Raw genomic sequence first — 20,906 nt, 5'->3', positions numbered from 1 at the left:
CTACATAGCCAAAAGTATGTGGACACCAACTTTCAGTTTTATGGGTTTGGCAGTTTCAGCTACACCCATTACTAATAGGTGAATAAAATCAAGACATGCAATCTCCTTAGACAAAGATGGGTGGTTCCTTTTCTGCTCTAGCACGACATTGCTACTGTTCACAAAGATATGCTCCATAAAGACATGGTTTAATTTGTCTAATATGAAACAACTTGACGGGCCTGACCTGAATCACTATGAATTCCTGACCTCTAACCTCACTGATGCACCTGTCTGAATCTGTGCGCCATATTCCAACATCTAGTGTAGAGCCTTCCCCTAGGAGTGGAAGCTGTCATAGCAGCAAAGTTAGAACCAACACTTAATTTTGGCCATGTAGTGTATAAGTAAGTTCTCAAATGAAAAATAAATCCAGTATCCATCCAATTCATTTTCATGTGAAGATATATAAATCACAAAGATTGTGCATCATTGTAGCATCCCTCTCTGACTATAGACAACAAATCAGTCTTTAACAAACTTATAATGTAGTCTGAAAAATCCTTTTCATAGGCTTAAAGACTTTCCAAATTATTTGTGGCAGGGCTGTACTTTGTTTTAACAGTGGCTCATCTCACAATTAAATTTCAATACAGCTTTAAATTGAATCCACATTGTTCTCTTTATTTCAGCCTTCAAATGGAAAAGTTGCAATTTAGAGCAACAAAAGACTTCCACGAGCTGGCAAAATAAATGTTTCTGCGCTGCTCTTTATATGGCTCCAAATGTTTTTTATAATTTCGCTCATTTGCCCGTAAAGCACATTGGAAATTAGTGAGATAGAAAAGCAAAGGAAAATGGCAAAAATTACGCAAGTATATAAAAAGCTCTGGTCATTAGCTTTGTGTGTTGCATCTCTTTGTTGAGATGTCACAGTAATCAAACCTTGGTAAATGAGTATTGGAGATCAGAGCTAGACAGTAGACTGTAAGAGTCTGTAAACATCACTCACAAAATAAAACAAACTTTACAGTTACAACTGGAGCCATTAGTTTTATTGCATTTCTGTTATATATACAGTATGTCTATCTAATATCTGGGTGGCACTTATACTTTCATAATACACCAGTTAACAGCTTGTTTACAAACCACAAGTATTTACAACTAGTTCACAGATGTGTAGTCTCACATAGTCAGACCTTTGGTCTATATATTTCAGCTTATTCTGGCCATGAACCACTATTTTAGACAGGAAAAGATTGTCTGACTGACATGTTAAGCGACCAACCACAGTTCTCTATCTGTCACTCACTCAACGTTGTGTCGATGTAGTGACACTAGGGGTCACACTTGGGAGCCCGAGACACCTCTGGTCTTTGATAAAAGGCCAATGAAAATTGGCGAGTGGTATTTGCATGCCACTCCCCCGGACATACGGGTATAAAAGGAGCTGGTATGCAACCACTCATTCAGATTTTCTCTTCGGAACTGAACGGTCATGCTCACTGAGCTGAATTTCTACTGTTCATTTATCTCTGCTGGATCTGACGGCACATTTCATTGGCTTCTCCCTCCTCTGCACTGGTGCACTGCAGAGAACGCCCCTGGGCGCTTCGGCAGAAAAAAGAGAGTATATTTTCTGAAAGAGCTTTCTTCTCTAAAAGAGTATATTTCTCTAAAAGAGCGGCACACACGGAACGTCTTTTTAAAGACGCGTCTTTTTAAAGATGCCTTTCCGATTGTGTGTTATTCCTGGTTGCGGTTGTTATCTCTCAACTTTGGACGGTCATGATTGCTGTCTTTCGTGTCTGGGCGCGACCCACACGGAGGCAGCGTTCGTGGATGGTTCATGTTCTCACTGCGAGAACATGACCATGGCAACGTTGCAGTCGCGGCTTGCTTTCATAAGAAAGCCTCGGTCCTTCTACCTACGGGTATGAGGCCAGCGCGGCTAGCACTGGGGGCGATTTGGGGACCCCAATGGGATCGCCTCCGTCGGGTATCCCCCCGCAGACATCCCATTCCCCAGCACGCTCGTCTGCCCCAGTTGGGCTTCCGGATGAGTCCGCCGGCTCGTCTCACGGAAGGGGAAAAGAGGCCACGACTGGGTTAGCCTGTCTCTATCTTTTGGGTAGTCGACTTGTCCCCAAAGGGCCGTTTGACACTCATAACTATGTTGGGGGAGGTTACGTATCAACCTGGTGTGCTGGCTATGAGGCACACAGTGGTCTGCCCGTCACACACTGCCAGTTCACGTAACACAGTTCAGCCAGTTGTGGTATTTCGTATAGGGACCCCTAGTGTCACTACATCGACACAATGTCGAGTGAGTGACAGATAGGGAATGTCATGGTTACTTGTGTAACCTCCGTTCCCTGATGGAGGGAACGAGATGTTGTGTCCCTCCTGCCACAACGCTGAACTACCCGATGAAATGGCTGGACCTTGTCTCGGCTCCTCAGCATAAAACCTGAATGAGTGGTTGCATACCAGCTCCTTTTATACCCGTATGTCTGGGGGAGTGGCATGCAAATACCACGCGCCAATTTTCATTGGCCTTTTATCAAAGTCCAGAGGTGTCTCGGGCTCCCAAGAGTGACCCCTTGTGTCACTACATCGACACAACGTCTCGTTCCCTCCATCAGGGAACAGAGGTTACACAAGTAACCATGACGTTTTTACATGCCATTTGGGGCTGGGCTTATCTGAAAAAGATGCTACATTAATAGTTCGGTGTAATTTTTTCTTTTAAATTGTTTAAATAATGGCACAGCAGAAAACTCCTGAAAATAATCACTCTGAAAAATCAAGACTCTTGAGATCGAGATGTCAGGCTTTCCAAATGTAACAAATACAGATTATTTCACAATCATATCTCAGAAAACAAAGTGGGAATACACAGTTTTGCTTGTAGATATCTGTTAACTTAGTACTAAGTGCCTCAAACAAAACTTTAAATAGCTTTCAAAGATTTGATCCCACTAACCTGGCAAACTGTGATGAATCCAGAGATTAGTTCCTCCTCAAAAGTGCTCATTATTTCAACCTGGTACCTTAAATTTTTCTAGGTGGACTGATGCCTTACTACCGGAAGTTGCGTCAGCCAATCAAATTAGACCTCACCAGATCGAAAAAAGTTTTGTGTACATTATTATCACAAGGTTATTAAATGGACTGTGAGTGGTCCGTTGACATACCGTCTGAGGCTGAGACTAACAGAAGGCAGTAGTAGTACATGTGCCAAGAGGTAAACAAATTAAGTACAAGTGCTGCACTTTGCCTGACAGGAAGCCCCAACCACTGAGAGAAATCTCATTCTCTGATTTGACTTCATTAACATGTTCCTCTTTTCTCTGCTGCTGGAGGTGAAACGTGGCTGAGAGCACTTCTAAGACAACACGACTGATGTTGTGAGCACACATAAAAGAGAGAGAGTGACGCTGGGTTCACACATCCTCAGTGAGCAGGGCGTGAGCGAGGTGTGAGTGGTACGTTTTTATTTCGGTGCCCATATTAACAGATTACACCGTTCCCACTGCAAGCGTGAGTCGTGAAGTGATGCGTCCCAGTCGTGACAGTGAGCGGATACAGTTGAAGTCAGAAGTTTACATACACTTAGGTTGGTCATTAAAACTAATTTTTAACCACTCCAAAGATTTTATTTGAGCAAACTATAGTTTTGGCAAGTTGTTTAGGACATCTTCTTTGTGCATGACACAAGTAATTTTTCCAACAATTGTTTACAGACAATTTTTAATTGACTATATCATAATTCCAGTGGGTCAGAAGTTTACATACACTAAGTTAACTGTGCCTTTAAGCAGCTTGGAAAATTTCAGAAAATTATGTCAAGCCTAAATTAGCTTCTGATAAATTATGCTAATTGGAGAAATTTGAGGTGTACCTGTGGATGTATTTTAAGGCCTACCTTCAAACTCAGTGCCTCTTTGCTTGACATCATGGGAAAATCAAATCAAAAGAAATCAGTCAAGATATTAGAAAAAAAATTGTGGACCTCCACATGTCTGGTTCATCCTTGGAAGCAATTTCCAAACACCTGAAGATACCACGTTCATCTGTACAAACAATAGTTCGCAAGTATAAACACCATGGGACCACACAGCCATCATACCGCTCAGGAAGGAGATGCATTCTGTCTCCAAGAATGAATGTAGTTTGGTGCGAAAAGTGCAAATCAATTCCAGAACAACAGCAAAGGGCCTTGTGAAGATGCTGGAGGAAACAGGTAGACAAGTATCTATATCCACAGTAAAACGAGTCCTATAATGACATAACCTGAAAGGCTGCTCAGCAAGGAAGAAGCCATTGCTACAAAACTGCCATACTTCAGTTTGCAAGTGTACATGGGGACAAATGATCATCGTTATGTTTGAAAGAAAAAGGGTGAGGCTTGCAAGCCGAAGAACACCATCCCAACCGTGAAGCATGGGGGTGGCAGTATCATGTTGTGGGGGTGTTTTGCTGCATGAGGGACTGGTGCACTTCACAAAATAGATGGCATCATGGGGAAGGAAAATGATGTGGATTTATTGAAGCAAAATCTCAAAACATCAGCCAGGAAGTTAAATCTCAAGTCAAGGTATTGGAGTGGCCATCACAAAGCCCTGACCACAATATGATTTGTGGGCAGAACTGAAAAAGCGTGTGCGAGCAAGGAGGCCTACAAAGCTGACTCAGTTACACCAGTTCTGTGGAAGGAATGGACCAAAATTAAAGCAAATTCTTGTGAGAAGCTTGTGGAAGGCTACCCAAAAGTTTGACTCAAGTTAAACAATTTAAAGGCAATGCTAACAAATACTAAAAAAAGTGTATGTGAACTTCTGACTCACTGGGACTGTGATGAAAGAAATAAAAGCTGAAATAAATCATTCTCATTATTTGACTACTGACATTTCAGATTCTTAAAATAAAGTAGTGATCCTAACTGACCTAAGACAGGGAATGTATTATACGATTAAATGTCAGGAATTGTGAAAAACTGAGTTTAAATGTATTTGGAAACTTCTAACTTCAACTGTATTTTCGGCATTGAGCCTATTTTTGTTGCGTGGCTCTTTGGCTCTGGGTGCAGTACAACACTAAAATAATCAGGAGATTATAGAAAAGACACAAAAGCCAATCAAAATGATTCAAACCAAACCTATAGTACACTACAATTTATATGTCTGCATGCAATTAAACTCAATAAAATAACATAATAAAAGAAATAATTAATAAACTGCTAGACCTTTTGGCATTCTGTGTATATGGGTGTACAATAAAGACACAACATTAACCAATCACAACCAAGTGTATTGATAAAGATGAAGTGCACGTGACTGCCCACTGTTGTCCTTGAAGCAGCAATAACCTCAGCATATTATGACCTTATTAAAAAAAAAAAAACATGGCATAGGACCACACAGATAACTTTATTTTAAGCGCAGAGGCGCTGCTGTTTCTCGCGGAAGAGATGCGGCCAAAGTGAATGTCCAACGCAACTGCCCCGCTCACGCACCACTCGCGCCTCGCTCACGCCCTGCTTAAGGAGGATGTGTGAACCTGATGTTACAGAGTAAGAGAGAATCTCTAGAGCACATCATGTTGTCTTTTCACTGATGGACAAATAGATCAAGTGGCTTGCCTCAAAGTCACTATGGGCTCACTCCTTCAAAGACAGAACCAAAGAAGCAATATAAGAGCAGAGAAAACGCAGACAGAAGAGGAAAATTCAAATGAAACATGAAGAACAGTCTTGAAGAGATATAAAACTAGATCTCACCATCGGTGGAGCATCCTGTGGAACCATCACTGGAGCAGTACCGCATCTCAATCCTCTGCCTCCCCACCTCCAGCAGGCTGGGCTCTGGGACACGCGCCTTACAGGTGTACCTGAACCGCTGCTCGTAATGACCGCCATTGTCCGAGATATTCACGGGTGTCCATGGTGTCCAGGGTGTTGTCTTCTTTAGATCCGGACAAGGTAAGGTATTGCAGGACTGGAATTCCTGTAAAAAACAAGAGCCACACACAATAAAGAAAACAATCATCAGGCAGGGTCCAGACTTTTTTGCTCAACATGCTCACACGGTTAATTGATATGTTGCTAACAAATATTCTAGCATCCTGACATCAACCCCATTCTGATGAGTTACTGACAAGTGTCATCTCACATCAGACATCTTTGCATGGATTCAAATGTGTTTACCTTTTCCTACGGCGCTACTGACAGTGTGTTGCGAGAGCAGCCTCAGAGATACGGGTTCTGGTCCAGAGGAAACCAGGAATCAATCACGTTCAGGTTACATTTTCACTCTATGATTAAATATTTACTCCGTTGACGTTTATGTTTAGGATTGGGGTTTAGGTTAGGGCGTTTGGTTAATTAAAAATAATTATTACATAATTAACAACTAAAAAAACTCGACATTTCACCTGGAAACTGAAGCTCACACTTGCCCATACATTCAACAACACCTCCACATTAGTTGCAATAATCCAACATGAACACACGGGAAGTAGGCATGTTCTTTCTGAGAGTTCCTGTACCTTATGATCAGCCACATTATGCCGACTCACCGACAAGCACCATCTCCTATCAGACATTTTTGCATTGGCACCAGTGTGTTTATCTTCCACTGTGGCACGCTCGGAAGCGTGTTGCATCAGCAGCGTGGGAGACAAGGATCCCGCAGTGAAACCAGTAAGTATTCATGATCGTATAATCAGTGACAAGCATGATTCAGATGTTGCATTTTTCCCTCTAACATTACATTTTTACTCCACTGATGGTTAGGATTAGGTGTGGTGTTTGTGTTGGGGGTTCGGATTTTAAAATATACATTCCTCTTCACTGTATTACAGCCTGTGCAGCTGAAAACAACTTGCTTCACTACTCACCCCACCGTGGACATTTAATCTGGAAAATGGAGCTCTCACGTGCCCATATGCCCAACAACAGTTATCACTTGGCCACTGGGGTCAGTGTTTCACATTTTGGTAAGCACAAATGGATTTTAGCCAAAGAAAAGTCAACCTACTGCAGCCTGATCTCAATGTTTTGCAATTCAAAATGTACATGCTGTATAACACATTTGGCTGCAGGTTTCCAGTGAAATGTACAGCTGGGGGTGCCAAAAGCGAGTAAAATGGTGTCGTATTCAGACAAGGCTTTAAAGTGAATTTTAGATGGATGTTTTTAAAACATTCCTCCCTAACCTAGAACTTTTGCCCGAACCAAACCAATAGTGTTTTAAAATATAAATGAGATATTAAAAAAGACATCCTTACCAAATCAACGCCTAAACCTAACCATTAGTGTTTTAAAATATAAATGAGATGTAAAAAAAAGACATCCTTACCTTATCAATGCCTAAATCTAACCATTAGTGTTTTAAAATGCAGAAGCAAAATGAAAAATACCATATCATTTCGTGTCGCTTCTATGACTCTGTAATGTCATGTGTCAGCTTGAGTTTATGGCCGGACTCTTAAGTCCAGTGCCCTATTAGGTGAGCCACCACACAAGCTAATCATGCTCGAATAAGTGTATATATGTAGGTGGGTCTGTAATACAAGCATTAAAATTTATTGTTTTTCAAAAGATGCGTTAGAGTAAAAGTGTGTCGATAATATAAAATAGCAGGGTAATAGAGTAATAGAGAGAAAAATAAGTATTTATATAGTCATAAACAGCCATTAAAGTCATGATTTGAGTGAAAGTGAATAAAACACACAGATGTTGTAGCACCTCTAGTGTTCATTTCACCTGGAAAATGCAGTGAATTGTATCTGAAGACACGTATAACAAGTTTTGCAAAAATGCATATAGTCACGTTTTCACTATGAGACCAGGTTGTACTGTTTCCGATTTCACAGTGAGATCAGTCTGAATAATTGCAGGTCAATGTGCCACTTGCATTATATGAGCCAGTCTCCATCTCGTTGTGAAACTATACCAGAAAAATTTCAATACACGATTTTGTTTCTAGTATTTTAATTTTGGTGGCTTAATGCAAGGAATATTTCATATGTGTTGTCAAAAGGAAGTTTTAAAGAAAAAAAAAAGTATTTAGAAGATACGTAAGTCTCAACAGATGCTTTCTTTTTAACAGATGCTTCGTTTTATTTAATGTATTATTTTCTTCCTTCTTACAATTCATTTTAAAACATGTATTATGTTAAATTTGCTAATAGAGTCACTGTCCAATTGGAGAGTTTTATTTCTCTCGGTAAAGCAAGCACTGCATCCATTCTGAGAATATCCTTTTGGAGTCTTATTGCCATTTTTCTGGTGCCTATGAAAAATTTACATTACACTCTTTACTGAACATGGCAAGTAGCAAACAAGTCAGGCAGAGAAGGTCACTGATCAAGTTTAATTTATTGCCTGTGAGGAGAAAAAGGCTCTGAAATAAGAGGGAATAAATAAAAAATAAAAAATAAAAAATAAGGCCGTCCCACACAAGCTAAAATGACATTCTGATTTGACAGGAAGCTTAAAGGACTGAGAAAATTCTCCCAAAATAACAAAACAATCTAAGAAAGTAAAGAAAAATGAATAACCTGGGAATATGAAAATAAAAATACAGAAAAACCTACCTACTCTAACAAAAAACAGAACTAAAAACTAAATTAAATTAAACAGGCAGGTCACCCCTACAAACCTAACTGCTTTAAAGGCTGAACACTAGTTGTGGTTTCAAGCATTAAATCACAAACTACTTATGAAGTTACTGCTCTCAGAACTAAGAAAAATGCGAGAAGAACACTCTGGGTTTGGTCTGGCGGAGAGTCGGGAACAGCACGACCGCCCCAAAGCTGTGAAGCTCGCATCTGAGAGGCAGGGATTTTATAAATCGCGCCTTCAGGAACCACCAATCACTGTCGCAAGTTGGAGCTAATTGTCGAATTGGCAGCACTTGAAACAGACAGACACTCAACGCAAACGAGATACACCCACACATACAGAGAGGGAGAAAAAGCACCAAACAAACATGCACAAAATAATACGGGATGTAACAGGCAGAGTCTTGCGGCAGATCTAGCCCCTTAAATTCAAAATTCACTTATTCCATTTCTATAATTGATATGACATCTATACCGCCTGTTTCCTTGATCTGTACAACAATTATGAGCTTTCAGTCCTTCGATTTATGATAATGTAGAGCATCTTCTAATACCAATGTCTAGCACCTGAGGTGGTCAAATTCATGTTTTGACACCTTAATAAATCATCTTGAAACATGGAGCTATAGATTACCTGTAAATCACAAGTGTTCATTTGGTGGAGTAGGGAGCTGTGCCCATTTTCGGCGCATTTATTTAGGCTTAATAGACCTTGAATGACTGCCAGACCTTGGCAAAACAAGATAAAAGTTATTTTTGTTTATCTGTCAATCTGTCACACGAAGAGGAGAGAGAGAGAGAGCTGATGTAAAGCATTCGAACAGCTGTCTCCCTCTTCGTCTCTATTCACCTCCCTTCACCTGAGAAAGGGTAGTGGAAACCCAAGGTTAAAGACGTGGAAAAGTTTCGGCATTGTTTGACTTGCTTTTCTTTTCATGCTCTGTGGGTTATAATCACCTCTGTTTGTTAAGTTTTTATGATGGTAAATATCAGGGCAATATGGTTGAATCAAATCAGCAGACACTTTAATTTTTCACCCCTTTAACCTCCTGCTAGGTCAGCCACCATTGAACATCAACACATCAGCAAGAAATGGTGTACCACCATGAAGAGACTTTTTGTAATGTTTTTTTTTTTTTTGTGTGTGTGTGTGTGACTGCACATAGTGAATTTTTGCATGGTAGACTGTGCCCTTTTAGAGCATGAAAGGAAAACATGCTCCCAAATAATTACAAGGTTCCATTTAGTGCTAAATGACTGGATGCCTCTGCAAATGAACAAACTACAAACTAGACTCAAGCTGTAATAATACTGCTATATAGCTATGTAAACTCTCCCATTAAAATATTACAGATGGAAGTCAGCGGTCTATGATTGGCTCTTTAGTTTCAGTTTTTGCTTCAATTCATCACTGTAAAAGACAAATATAATAATTAAATAATAATGAGAGTGGTACTTACCCATGCAAAAGTTGCAAAAAGGTGTTGCTATGAGGTTGCTCTAAGTGTTCTGAGTGGTTGTTAGGGTGTACCTAGGTGGTTGTTCTGGGTGATTGCAAGTTACTGGTCCATGTCAAAAGAGCTAACAGGATCTCATGACAACTCGTAATAATTCATATGAGATGATGAAATCATAAGAAAGAGCACAAGTTGACTTACAAAAGAGTATGAATTTTAGTTCCATTTCCTCAACCAATCAACAAACAAAATTTCAACTTGATACAAAATGGGCATCAAATTTCAGCTGCACTCCTATCCAACACTTTATTTTAAGAAAGGAAATGTCAGTGAACAAATTTGGTTACTCATTCTATATTACTTTATACTCAGAGGTGGGTGGTAACATGCTGCATTTACTCCGTTACATTTACAGTACATTTTGGAGAAAATTTACTTTTAAGAGTAAGTTTAATAGTGGACACTTTTTACACTTTCAAATAAAAATGTTCTACTTTGTTACAATGGGCAATGTTCCTTTTGTTACATTACTGGTGTAATGTGGAACCCAAAAGATGTTAGACAGAATGTTAGAGACTGAGTCTCAGTCACCATTCCCTTTTAAAATATGGAGAGGGGAAAAAAACATGCAGTGAAAGTAAATGGTGACTATAAGGCTAACAATCTGTCTGACATCTCATTAATTGTGTTGCACTGAAAAAGAAAGTTATACAGGTTTGTACAACATGAGGGAGAAAGATGAAATAATTTCCAATAATAATAAAAATACTAATTATTATTAAATTGTTATTATTATTATTATGTAATACATGTTAAATGTGTACTATGAAATGGAATATTGGAGATTAAACGTCCATTATGTTACATATGAAATTAACTAGTTAATCGCTACTTGAGTATTCTTTAAATTGGATACTTTTTTACTCTTACTCAAGTAAATATTAACAACATCACTTTTACTTCTACTTGAGTAATATTTTTTTTCAAGTAATTGTACTTTTACTTGAGTACAGTTTTTGGGTACTCTACACACCTCTGTTTATGCTATACAAATGACTGATGTCAATCATCTGTAATACGCTTCCCTCGTTTCTTTCAAAACCCAATGTTTTCTTCTTTCTGTGGAACACAAAAGGTATTGTCCTATTCAAATCATGGTTAGGTTTAGGGTTTGGGGAAGGAGTTAGACTTTATGGTTAGGTTTAGGTTTGGGTTAGGGGTTACACTTAGGGAGAATCTTTATAATATTGGTGGGTAGCATTCCCAGTTCCTAGTGCTCTCTCGTGGTGGCTCAGTTATTCGTCTCAATCCGTGTGGTGGAGGACGAATCTCAGTTGCCTCCACTTCTGAGACCGACAGCCTGCGCATCTTATCACATGACTTGCTGAGTGCAGCACCGTTGAGATTTAGCGCCTGTGGAGGCTCATGCTATTCACTGAGAGTGAGAATCACCATATAGCGACCACGAGGAAGATGACCCATGTGACTCTACCCACCCTAACAACCGGACCAATTGGTTGCTTAGGAAGCCATGCTGGAGACACTCAGCATACCCTGGATTCGAACTCGTGACTCCAAGGATGGAAGTCAGTGTCTTTGCTCGCTGAGCTACCCAGGGCCCCCTTCTTAATTTTTTTCTATGGGACTAAAAGTTGTATGTTTTTGTATGAGTCAATTCATATGCTTTCTTACCATTCTGCCATGTCATACTAATTATTACGACTTGTCATAAGACTGGGTTGAAAGAGCCCACCTCCAAGTCTCTATTACATTTTGTTCCCTAGATGTCTATTGTCCCTACAAGTTGATGGGATTGTTTTAGCTATTTTTACGTCCACCGAGAATTTTGTCTGATTGCTAGAAAAGTAATAACATACTTCTCCTCAACAAGCTGCATGATTTGATGTGTTATTCAAATCTGTAGCACAAAAGGTGCAGGACGAACTTAGGGTTAGTGGTTTTATCAAGTCCCTAACTCCAATTATGAGAAATAGTATATACAGTAGTAAGTGATGCTTGCCACACACGGTCATATTTTGAAAGATCATAAATACGTTGAATCTGTTTCCAATAAAACATCTTACATGCAACCAAAAAATATAAATCAGAAAATTCATAAAATGTAATTTACTGCAAAGCATCACTGTAAAATCTCTTCCAAGGTGATTAACTGAAAGCGATAATGCAGCAGAACGTATTCAAACATGTCGGATGGGATGGTGACGCTACACTGGATTCAATAAGGCAGTTGTTCTCCAAAATACTTACCAGCTGGGCGACTGCCTACATATGGGGAGCAAAACATGATGGTAATTTAATGCTTACTGATGTGACTATGCACACAGTCCAATACTTGTGTACTGGGCCTTCCATGATGTCTGAAATTAGTTTGTTTCTGCAAAAATTCGACATAACCCAAAGCGAGCAAAATCAATCATATTTTGTTTATTATGATGTTAGGTATGGATAATACAGCTTCTCATATTGTTTGTTCTCTTTTCCCCACTCCTTCCCTCATTACTCATCCAGCTCACATTTTTAATTTCTATAATTCTCCATCAATCTCACTTTGTCCTGGTCTTCATTTTCTCTAATTTTCTATTGTTCCGTTTTTGTTTTTCCCACTGACTATCTATTCATTATACCCTTCTCTCTTCATCTTTTTCACATCCCTCTCTCGCTCCCAGAGTGTATTTTAATTCCTATGCAGTACTGTATTAGCTAAAGTTCCTGTCCATCACTAATGCATTATGGGTAGCGGAGGCAGGGATTAGGGGATGCCCTGTACAGAGCTCTACTGGTCTCTACTCAGCCTCCAGACATGCTGACTAAGGAGAAATCTTACCTGCACTCTCTGGGCTTTCTAACATAATCACATCCACTGCACCATTTATATTACCAAGACCTATGGGGATGAGTTCTTTCTCGAACTCTGTTTGATGCACACACACACACAGACTGAATGCATTCATATTCTTACAAACAACCCACAACCATTCGTGTCCACACATACAGTACAATAGCAGTGTATCAGCAAGTACATGTGAGACAGTCTTTGCAGTAATTGGCCATTCTAAACCTCACACGGCATATCTTTGGCACTATATGACCCTTGACTCCATAGAGTCACACAGCGCAGTATGTTTTACAGAAAACAACAATCTCCAATCCATTACCGAGGTGCCTCTGATTGCATTCATTATTGGCAGTTCACCTGGGACACAGGCTGGCCTGTTCCACAATGGACCACCTAGACAAATAGCCTCAATTATTAGTACTGCAAAGTGCACAATCATTCAGGCAAGACTATAGAACACAATACGCTCAGCCGAGGACCGTGATGAAAAATGCTGTCATTTGGGAATGTTCAAATTCCCTGGAGAAAAGTTCTCTCTCTATGAACTCAACATAACTTAAATTAATACCCACACCACACAGTCATGAAAGAGAAATGGGATGCGGGTTTTTATGGTGCGTATTAATCTATGAATAATTTTATGATTTGTATTTTAAAGAAATTAATTAGGGAATTAAATAACTCTAAGAAGACTGTCCAAATACTGTCATAAGAGATAAAACTTCAGAGGCCTTGAATTTAACACAACTGGTGTACATTAGGTGTGGTGCAGCCAATGGCTCATCATATAGGCAAGTATGTGAATGCAAATCCTTCTAGTTACGCAAGTTTAATTTACATCGAGATGTGTCAGAATTCATAATGCGATGCGAATATGCATTGCAACTAGAGAAGCTAACAGACTGATCACACTGTGAATTCGACAACAGTAGTTCAAAGGTTTTACTGCAGAAATGGGTCTGAGTTTACCAAAACTTTAATCACTGCACCCCAGTGGCCGAAGCTGGAACTGTTGTTGTATGTATGGAAACGCATGAGCTTACGGGGGAAATGTCCACAGAGTGCACCAAAAGGAAGTTGCTAATGATGTAAAACAGTCAACAGGAATGCATGTTGTATTAACTAAACACCTAAACCCAAACCTTAAACCTAAAATTCACTGGAGTAAATATTTAATTTTAGAATGGAAATGCAACCTCCAGATGATTTAATAAGCAAGTTTCATATTATGTTATGTAGCTAATGGTTGCTAGACTTTGTCGAGGTCCATACTTGCAAACAGCTGTCATCATTTAATAAAAAATTCCCCTTTGAAATATTAGTTGGCAGTTATTGTTGTAAGAACATGTTGTGCCAGTCAAAAGGTGTCAGTCTGGACAGAAAATTAATAATGAATACATGGCAACCCTTAATAGGCTGTCTGTTTTTGAGCTCTGTGATATAGTCAGTGTAATGATGCACTGATAATAAGACTCAGAAGTTGAAATTCATGTCACCTTGTCTTAAGGCAAGTGAATTTTCAGAACGATGCAACTGGTAATCTCAGCTCTGTTGGTGGCAAGTGAATGGGTACCAAAATGTTGAAACTCCAAAAAGTCACATAAAGGCCACATTAAAGTAATCCATAATTCTCCAGAGGTTAAATCCATATCTTCTGAAGCGATATGATTAGTGTGGGTGAGAAACAGGGCCCTGTATTATTCACCCAAAGTGCTTGTAAGGAAAGTATGGTTTGACATTCAGCTGTTTTGCACGGAGGAGAAGGTAACCAGGATATCAAATGCATATTTCGCTGTCTGGCAAAATGAGGCAAGACAATTTATATTGTAATATGATATACTTCATCTAAAATTGCTGCCCTGCTCAACATGTGCATCTATAGCTACTAGAGGGCGCCCCGCGATCACACATTGCTGACTAAAGCTCTGAATGAATGTTTTATAACACGCAGCCTTTTACTGTTTTGTAATTGTTTAAGGTCACATCGTGATTTCATTCTCAATTCAATCAATACTGAGGCCTTAATGGATACCCTATGGATGTCTCCGAGGTCAATGTCTTTTACAACTGTCATGTCAGAAATGTCAGTTTGTCCTCATTAATGTGAAAATGAAAAAGAATAGGAATTAAATTTGAGATATTCCGAGTGCCAAGCGTTCTTCATCATGGATTATTATTATTATAGTATTTAAATTAACTATTTTTATAGAGTGTTTGGTTTTCAAACAAACTGTGATATTATCACACTACTTTATCTCTGTGTCTTATTTAGAATGGACAGAACTCTATATCTAACAACCTGTAGATAAAGTGAAACATTACTGTTATTCTTCCGAATGACAGCTGTCACTAATCAATGCTGGCAAGTGACCATGGTATAAATGGGATAATCCACGACTAGGTGTGTGCTAAACTAATTGAATGCACTTTGTGGAGGCAACCTGTTCTTCGCCTCCATGACATGCATTAAAATAATTTAACGAACACATAGCTGTGGATTATCCCTTACATGGTGATTTTTGGAGCTTCAAAGGTCTGGCCATTATTCACTTGCATTGTAAGGACCTAAAGAGCTGACATATTGTTCTAAAAATCTTCGTTTGTGTTCTGCCCAAAAAAGAAAAATTATACACATCTGGAATAGCATGTGGTATGATGAGATCATTTTCATTTTTTGGTGCACTATCCCTTTAAGAGCCTCCCCCCCCCCCCCCTTTTTTTTTTCCCACAGGCTACCAGTTGCATCATTCTGAAAACATGCTTACCTTAAGACAAAGTGACAGTAATTTCAACTTCTGAGTCTTATTATCAGTGCATCATTACACTGAATATATCACAGAACTCACAAACAGACAGCCTATTAAGGGTTGCCAGGTATTCATTATTAATTTTCTGTCCAGACTGACACCTGGCTACATTCTTATAATCTTCATCACTATGATCACAGACAGGTTATAGCCACCATGACAAATTAACCTCAGTGTACAAACTTCCATTTGACTGACACAAAATGTTCTTATAAAAATAACTGCCAACTAGTATTTCAAAGGGGAATTTTTCATAAAATGATGACAGCTGTTTACAAGTATGGACCTCGACAAAGTCTCAAGCTTGCTTATTAAATCATCTGTTTTAAGTATTACTTCTTTGAAAACATCAAATCAGCAGATAAGTAACTTCTTAAAAAGGCATAAAAAGCTTAAAAATAGCACAAAAAAGCCAAATCAGGCAACGCACAACCCTGGTACCCACACACACACATATAGTTACACACAACGAAATGATGGTGCTGCTCTCATAGCCTCTGTGGCATTCCTAGGATGCTTTGGTGTGCTGATGTTTTTGGTGTCTGCATGGTGACGGATATAAGACACACACACACACACACACACACACACACACACACACACACACACACACACACACGTTGGTGCAGCTATCATTATGAGGACTCTCCATAGACATAATGATTTTTATACTGTACAAACTATAGATTCTATCCCCTAACCCTACCCCTAAACCTAACCCTCACAAAAAACTTTCTGCATTTGTACATTTTCAATAAAACATCATTTAGTATGTTTTTTATTTTATTTGGACACTAGAAATGTCCTCATAAACCACATTTATAGCATAATACCCTTGTAATTACAGTTTGTAACCTAAAAAAAGTCCTTGTAAACCACTTAAACCTGCCCACACAAACACAAACACACACACACACACACACACACACACACACACACTTACAGAGTACACAGAACATGACAGAGCATTACCAACAGGACTCACGGGAATGTCTGAACTTTCTGTTTTGCAAATGCCATCGATCAACCAGCAAAGATCGAAAATGTTGACAGCCTTTCATTTTTAATTGAACACCTGTTTTTCCTGTTTATAACACAGTTTAAAATTGCACTGTGCATGATATGCAAAAACTATAAATAAGCCATTTGTATGTTGATTCCCCTCGAAAAGAGGAAACTCTATCAAGATGATCCGTTTAGCAACGTTATAGAAGCCCAATATACGTAACAACATTGGCTTAACCAGTGGAAGGTGGGGGGAATGTTCGGGAGACCTGTTTTAAAAGCGTACATATCTTTTTGCAATTCCGTTTGGAGATGCTAGTGGTGCACAAATTACACACTTCATCTTTAAATAGCAAAAAAACTATTCAGAGCTGCCCCACTTTCTATAAACCACCATAACCACATGAAAAGTGAACCGTGGTCATGTGAGCTGGACTTATTCTAAACTGGCAGTGGTTTTAAACCTACAGTAGAATAAGAATATCACTTCTAGCTCATGCCTGGACAATCCAGGCTTACTTTAGCAAGGCTAACACTCTCCGCACCTCACATCTTTCCACAGTGGGATTTGCATTCTTGTGACAGTGCTAAAAACAGCACTATCACACTGTAAAAATGGCCAAATAGTGACTTCTTATTTTAAAGAGCATCTCGGAATAAAGATAAGGATTGCATCAGTCTGGCGCAATACAGTATGCACCTTAAAATAATGGATTTCGGATGCTCCTAGGTCATGTAATATTGTAGAGATGGCACAGATATGTAAACGTTGCATATATATAGTCCATTTTCTTCTGTGTTTCCTCTGAAAAGGTCATAAACAGGCTGCTAAATGGAATTTAGTTTCTATGGAGTGTGTGAGTAGTGACATAACTGACATACTATGCTGCATCCAGGACATTCATTTCCATTTTCACATGTTCGCCGCCGAGACTGGATCCCACCACCGCACGGAACGGTGCAGCGTTCCCATGGAGACCATGCTGACCAATAGACATGCGGCGGGCAGGGAAGGTGCTCATTGCAGTATCTAAGAAAGATTAAAACAAACATTTCTCAGCATGCAAATTAAAATCTGTTTACAAACCCATCTTTCAATTCCAGTTATTCAATCAACCTGATTATGCAATAAAAAAACAAGGTTATTGTTAATGGAATATTAAACAAAGAACATTTCACCATCAAATGCATTTAACTCAAGTTGGAAATGCAAACATATAATTATGGCTAGCACTTCTGAATGTCACCAAGGACAGGAAATTCCCATGTTAACCTCAGTATTATAAGCTCTGATTGAGCCGTGTCTTATCTAAATGAGGTCTGCCAGCTGAGTGAGAAGGGCTTCTCTGGGCCCATCTGTCTACTTGCAAAGCCAGATGTGGGTTGAACAGGTAGTTGTAACAGAAAGGTAGTTGTGTTTGGTATAATGCATGGGAATGGCTGGTGACCGGACACCCACACACACACACACACACACACAGCCAGTCTCTAATGTGGTCTCACTGCAATAAGTGATCTTTGTAAGAAAAGTAAACAATAAATGAACTCAGATTCCTTTTGAAAATGTAGACAATTTGAGAACAAAGGCTTTGAAATTTAATAATAAAAAAAAAAAAAACTCAGACATCTAAATCCTCAGATGACCATGAACTTGATAAAAAAACAAAAAACAAAAAAAACAAAACAGTGAGTATAGATGCGGAACTCTAAGAAAAAGTTGCAGACACAAGAAAATTGTATAAATCAGTACAAGTTCTGAGAGTGGTGGATTATTTTAAGACTTTCAATAAAACCATCATGGAAAAATATCTTATTATCTAAATAAATAATTAGCATGCTTGTGGCCTCGCATACACTGCTGAAAAAACTAGCTTAAATTTGCTAGAATTTCCATTCTAGTCCAAGCTGGTTTATGCTGGTTTGATCCTGGTGGACCAGCAAAGCCATGTTAACCAGCAACAAATTCTGGTCAACCAGCATGGTCTACTGATTAAGCTGGCTGACTAAGCCCAAAGTATACTTCGATTTTGATGCGAACGCTCAGCGTCTGCGTAAAGGCAAACGCGAGCCTGTCAAAGTATACTCCATTTGACGGTGTGCGAATAAACAGGCGGTTGGCGCATGCGTGCAACGACTGAATGAGACACCGGACTATTTCTCTTCAGAAGTTTAGACCTATACTATGTTTTTATATTCCTTCAGACTCAAGTTATACAATTATAGGTATCTCCTGACCTCCTCTTGACGTGCACATCCACTGTTGACGTTTTTACTTTCGCCTCCTGTTGTTTGCCGGCGATTACATCTTCTTCTAGTGCTTCTTCGTGACAACAATGGCTCAAATGTGAGTGCGCTACCTTTTGGACCCATAAAATTCATGCAAATAAGTCCAGGCACATGCGCATTCTGCACGTTCAAAGACGTGCAGTTAGAAAAATTGGGCTGTGCGCGTTCAATGGTCAAGCACTCTGCTGATGACAAGAATTGCATCACATTTACTGAACTACACTTTGGGCTTAAGGGACGATTGTCGGTTAAGCTAGTTAAGAAGCCTGGTAAGGACATACCAGCAAACCATACTGGGGACCAAGATGCAAAACACAAGATAGGTATGCTTGTGAACAGCAATGTTGGTCTTTTCAACAGGAAATATTGTGTCAAAACAAAAGGCTCTATGGTATTTGGAGGACACCAATGAAGTATATATGTGTACAACATAGAAAATTAGAGAGCATTTTTAGATTCATGTGAGAAAAGCTAAATGTATTTAAAAATAGGCAATAGTACACATTCCCAGTTGATTACAGCAACTTGATGTGAGGTAGCATGCAATAAAAAAGTCAAGAAACCCATATGGGAAACCCATTGTCAATTTGCATATGCAAGTAATGTTCATTCAAATCAGATTTGCCAAATGTATGTGTGCCCATGCTCTGATGAAGAAAAAGCGGAAAGAAACAAAATAAAAAATAGTGGTAATTAATAGCATAGGCATATTTGAGAGGGTGTTTGAGACAAGTGGGAGCTTGTAAAATACAACCCCAAAACAAAAAACAAAAAAAACAAAAACAAAAACAAACACACATTAATTCGTCAAATGGATTTCAGGCAGAACAAAGTATTGGAGTGTTGCAACAACAGTTCCTTTGCCTCAGTTTTTTTTTTTTTTTTAGAGTTTCTGAGCACAAATGCATGGTATTTGCTGGCCCAGCATTCATACACTGCCTGTGCTGGGCTTGATATATGGCTTTGGACCATGCAGAACCCCTTATACAATCAGACACATGCACATTTAGAAATGTTGGAATGAAGGACAGACCTAATGACACAAAGTACTGGTGAAATGAGATTTATCTTGACCTGTAGACTTCTGAAGACTTTTAACTGCTTCTGTGTCTTTCTCTCTGGGGAATTCAATGAGATTGAATAGCAGAAGCTGATAGAATGGTTTATATTCAAACACAGTCTGCACTGTTTTAATATAATATAAAATGTAATGTTAACTGTGCATGGCAAGTAGTGCTGGTGTTGTGATGAATTGTGTCCGCCTGTAAAATAGAGTCTGCATCTGACATCATAGCGATTCCATTGGCAAATAGGACTTTTAATGAGTACTATATTCACTGCCTGAGTAAAAATCCTTCAAAATCCTTTTATGATGAATGTCAATATAACTTTTTAAATTCTACATTTAATGACTTCTAAATAAATTGTTACACATAATAGTATTTTACCGCAGCTATAGACAGTGATTTTAAGCATTTCTTGTTCTGTGTGTTTTTCAGTTATCTTCCATTTGGCAAGCTATCTGCTACAGAATTACTGAACCACAATATTACAAATATTTTACATATTTACACACCTTAGAATCTTATATGACCACAAGCAATTATGATGGAAAAACCATAGTGTCCTGAGCGGTTACCCCCTGGGGACACTATTTCACAGGTGGACACATGACACCGGGTTTTGTGTTTCACATATTAATATGCTGTGTTTGCACTGGTTGAAATGGATTGCAAATGAGTAAGATTTAAAGTAAGACATAAGAGTTTTTGTGCTGAAACACTGCAAAAAAGTTAAGTGTTTAGAGAATTCAATTTTTTTTCTTTCTCTAACCCACACAAAAGACATCTCATGGTAGCTGACCTACAACAGAGTTGCATGTGGAGG

At 39.0% G+C, this 20,906-nt stretch overlaps 1 protein-coding gene across 2 annotated transcripts in view; it reads right to left on the bottom strand.

Moving 5' to 3' along the window:
• Positions 1-20,906, bottom strand: part of LOC127434297 (semaphorin-5A-like) — a 242,787-nt gene that overhangs the window by 41,012 nt on the left and 180,869 nt on the right. For both annotated transcript variants that reach the window (XM_051686934.1, XM_051686935.1), the window contains exons 15-16: positions 17,616-17,763; positions 5,762-5,987 (exon numbers count right to left, since the gene is read on the bottom strand). In XM_051686934.1, coding sequence (XP_051542894.1) covers positions 5,762-5,987; positions 17,616-17,763 — 374 coding nt within the window. The remainder of the gene's footprint in view (positions 1-5,761; positions 5,988-17,615; positions 17,764-20,906) is intronic.

This window comes from Myxocyprinus asiaticus, chromosome 44 (assembly GCF_019703515.2).
Source record: "Myxocyprinus asiaticus isolate MX2 ecotype Aquarium Trade chromosome 44, UBuf_Myxa_2, whole genome shotgun sequence".
NCBI classification, from domain to species: Eukaryota; Metazoa; Chordata; class Actinopteri; order Cypriniformes; family Catostomidae; genus Myxocyprinus; species Myxocyprinus asiaticus.
Note: the sequence above shows the minus strand (reverse complement) of the source record. Positions and strands in the feature narration are given on the sequence as shown.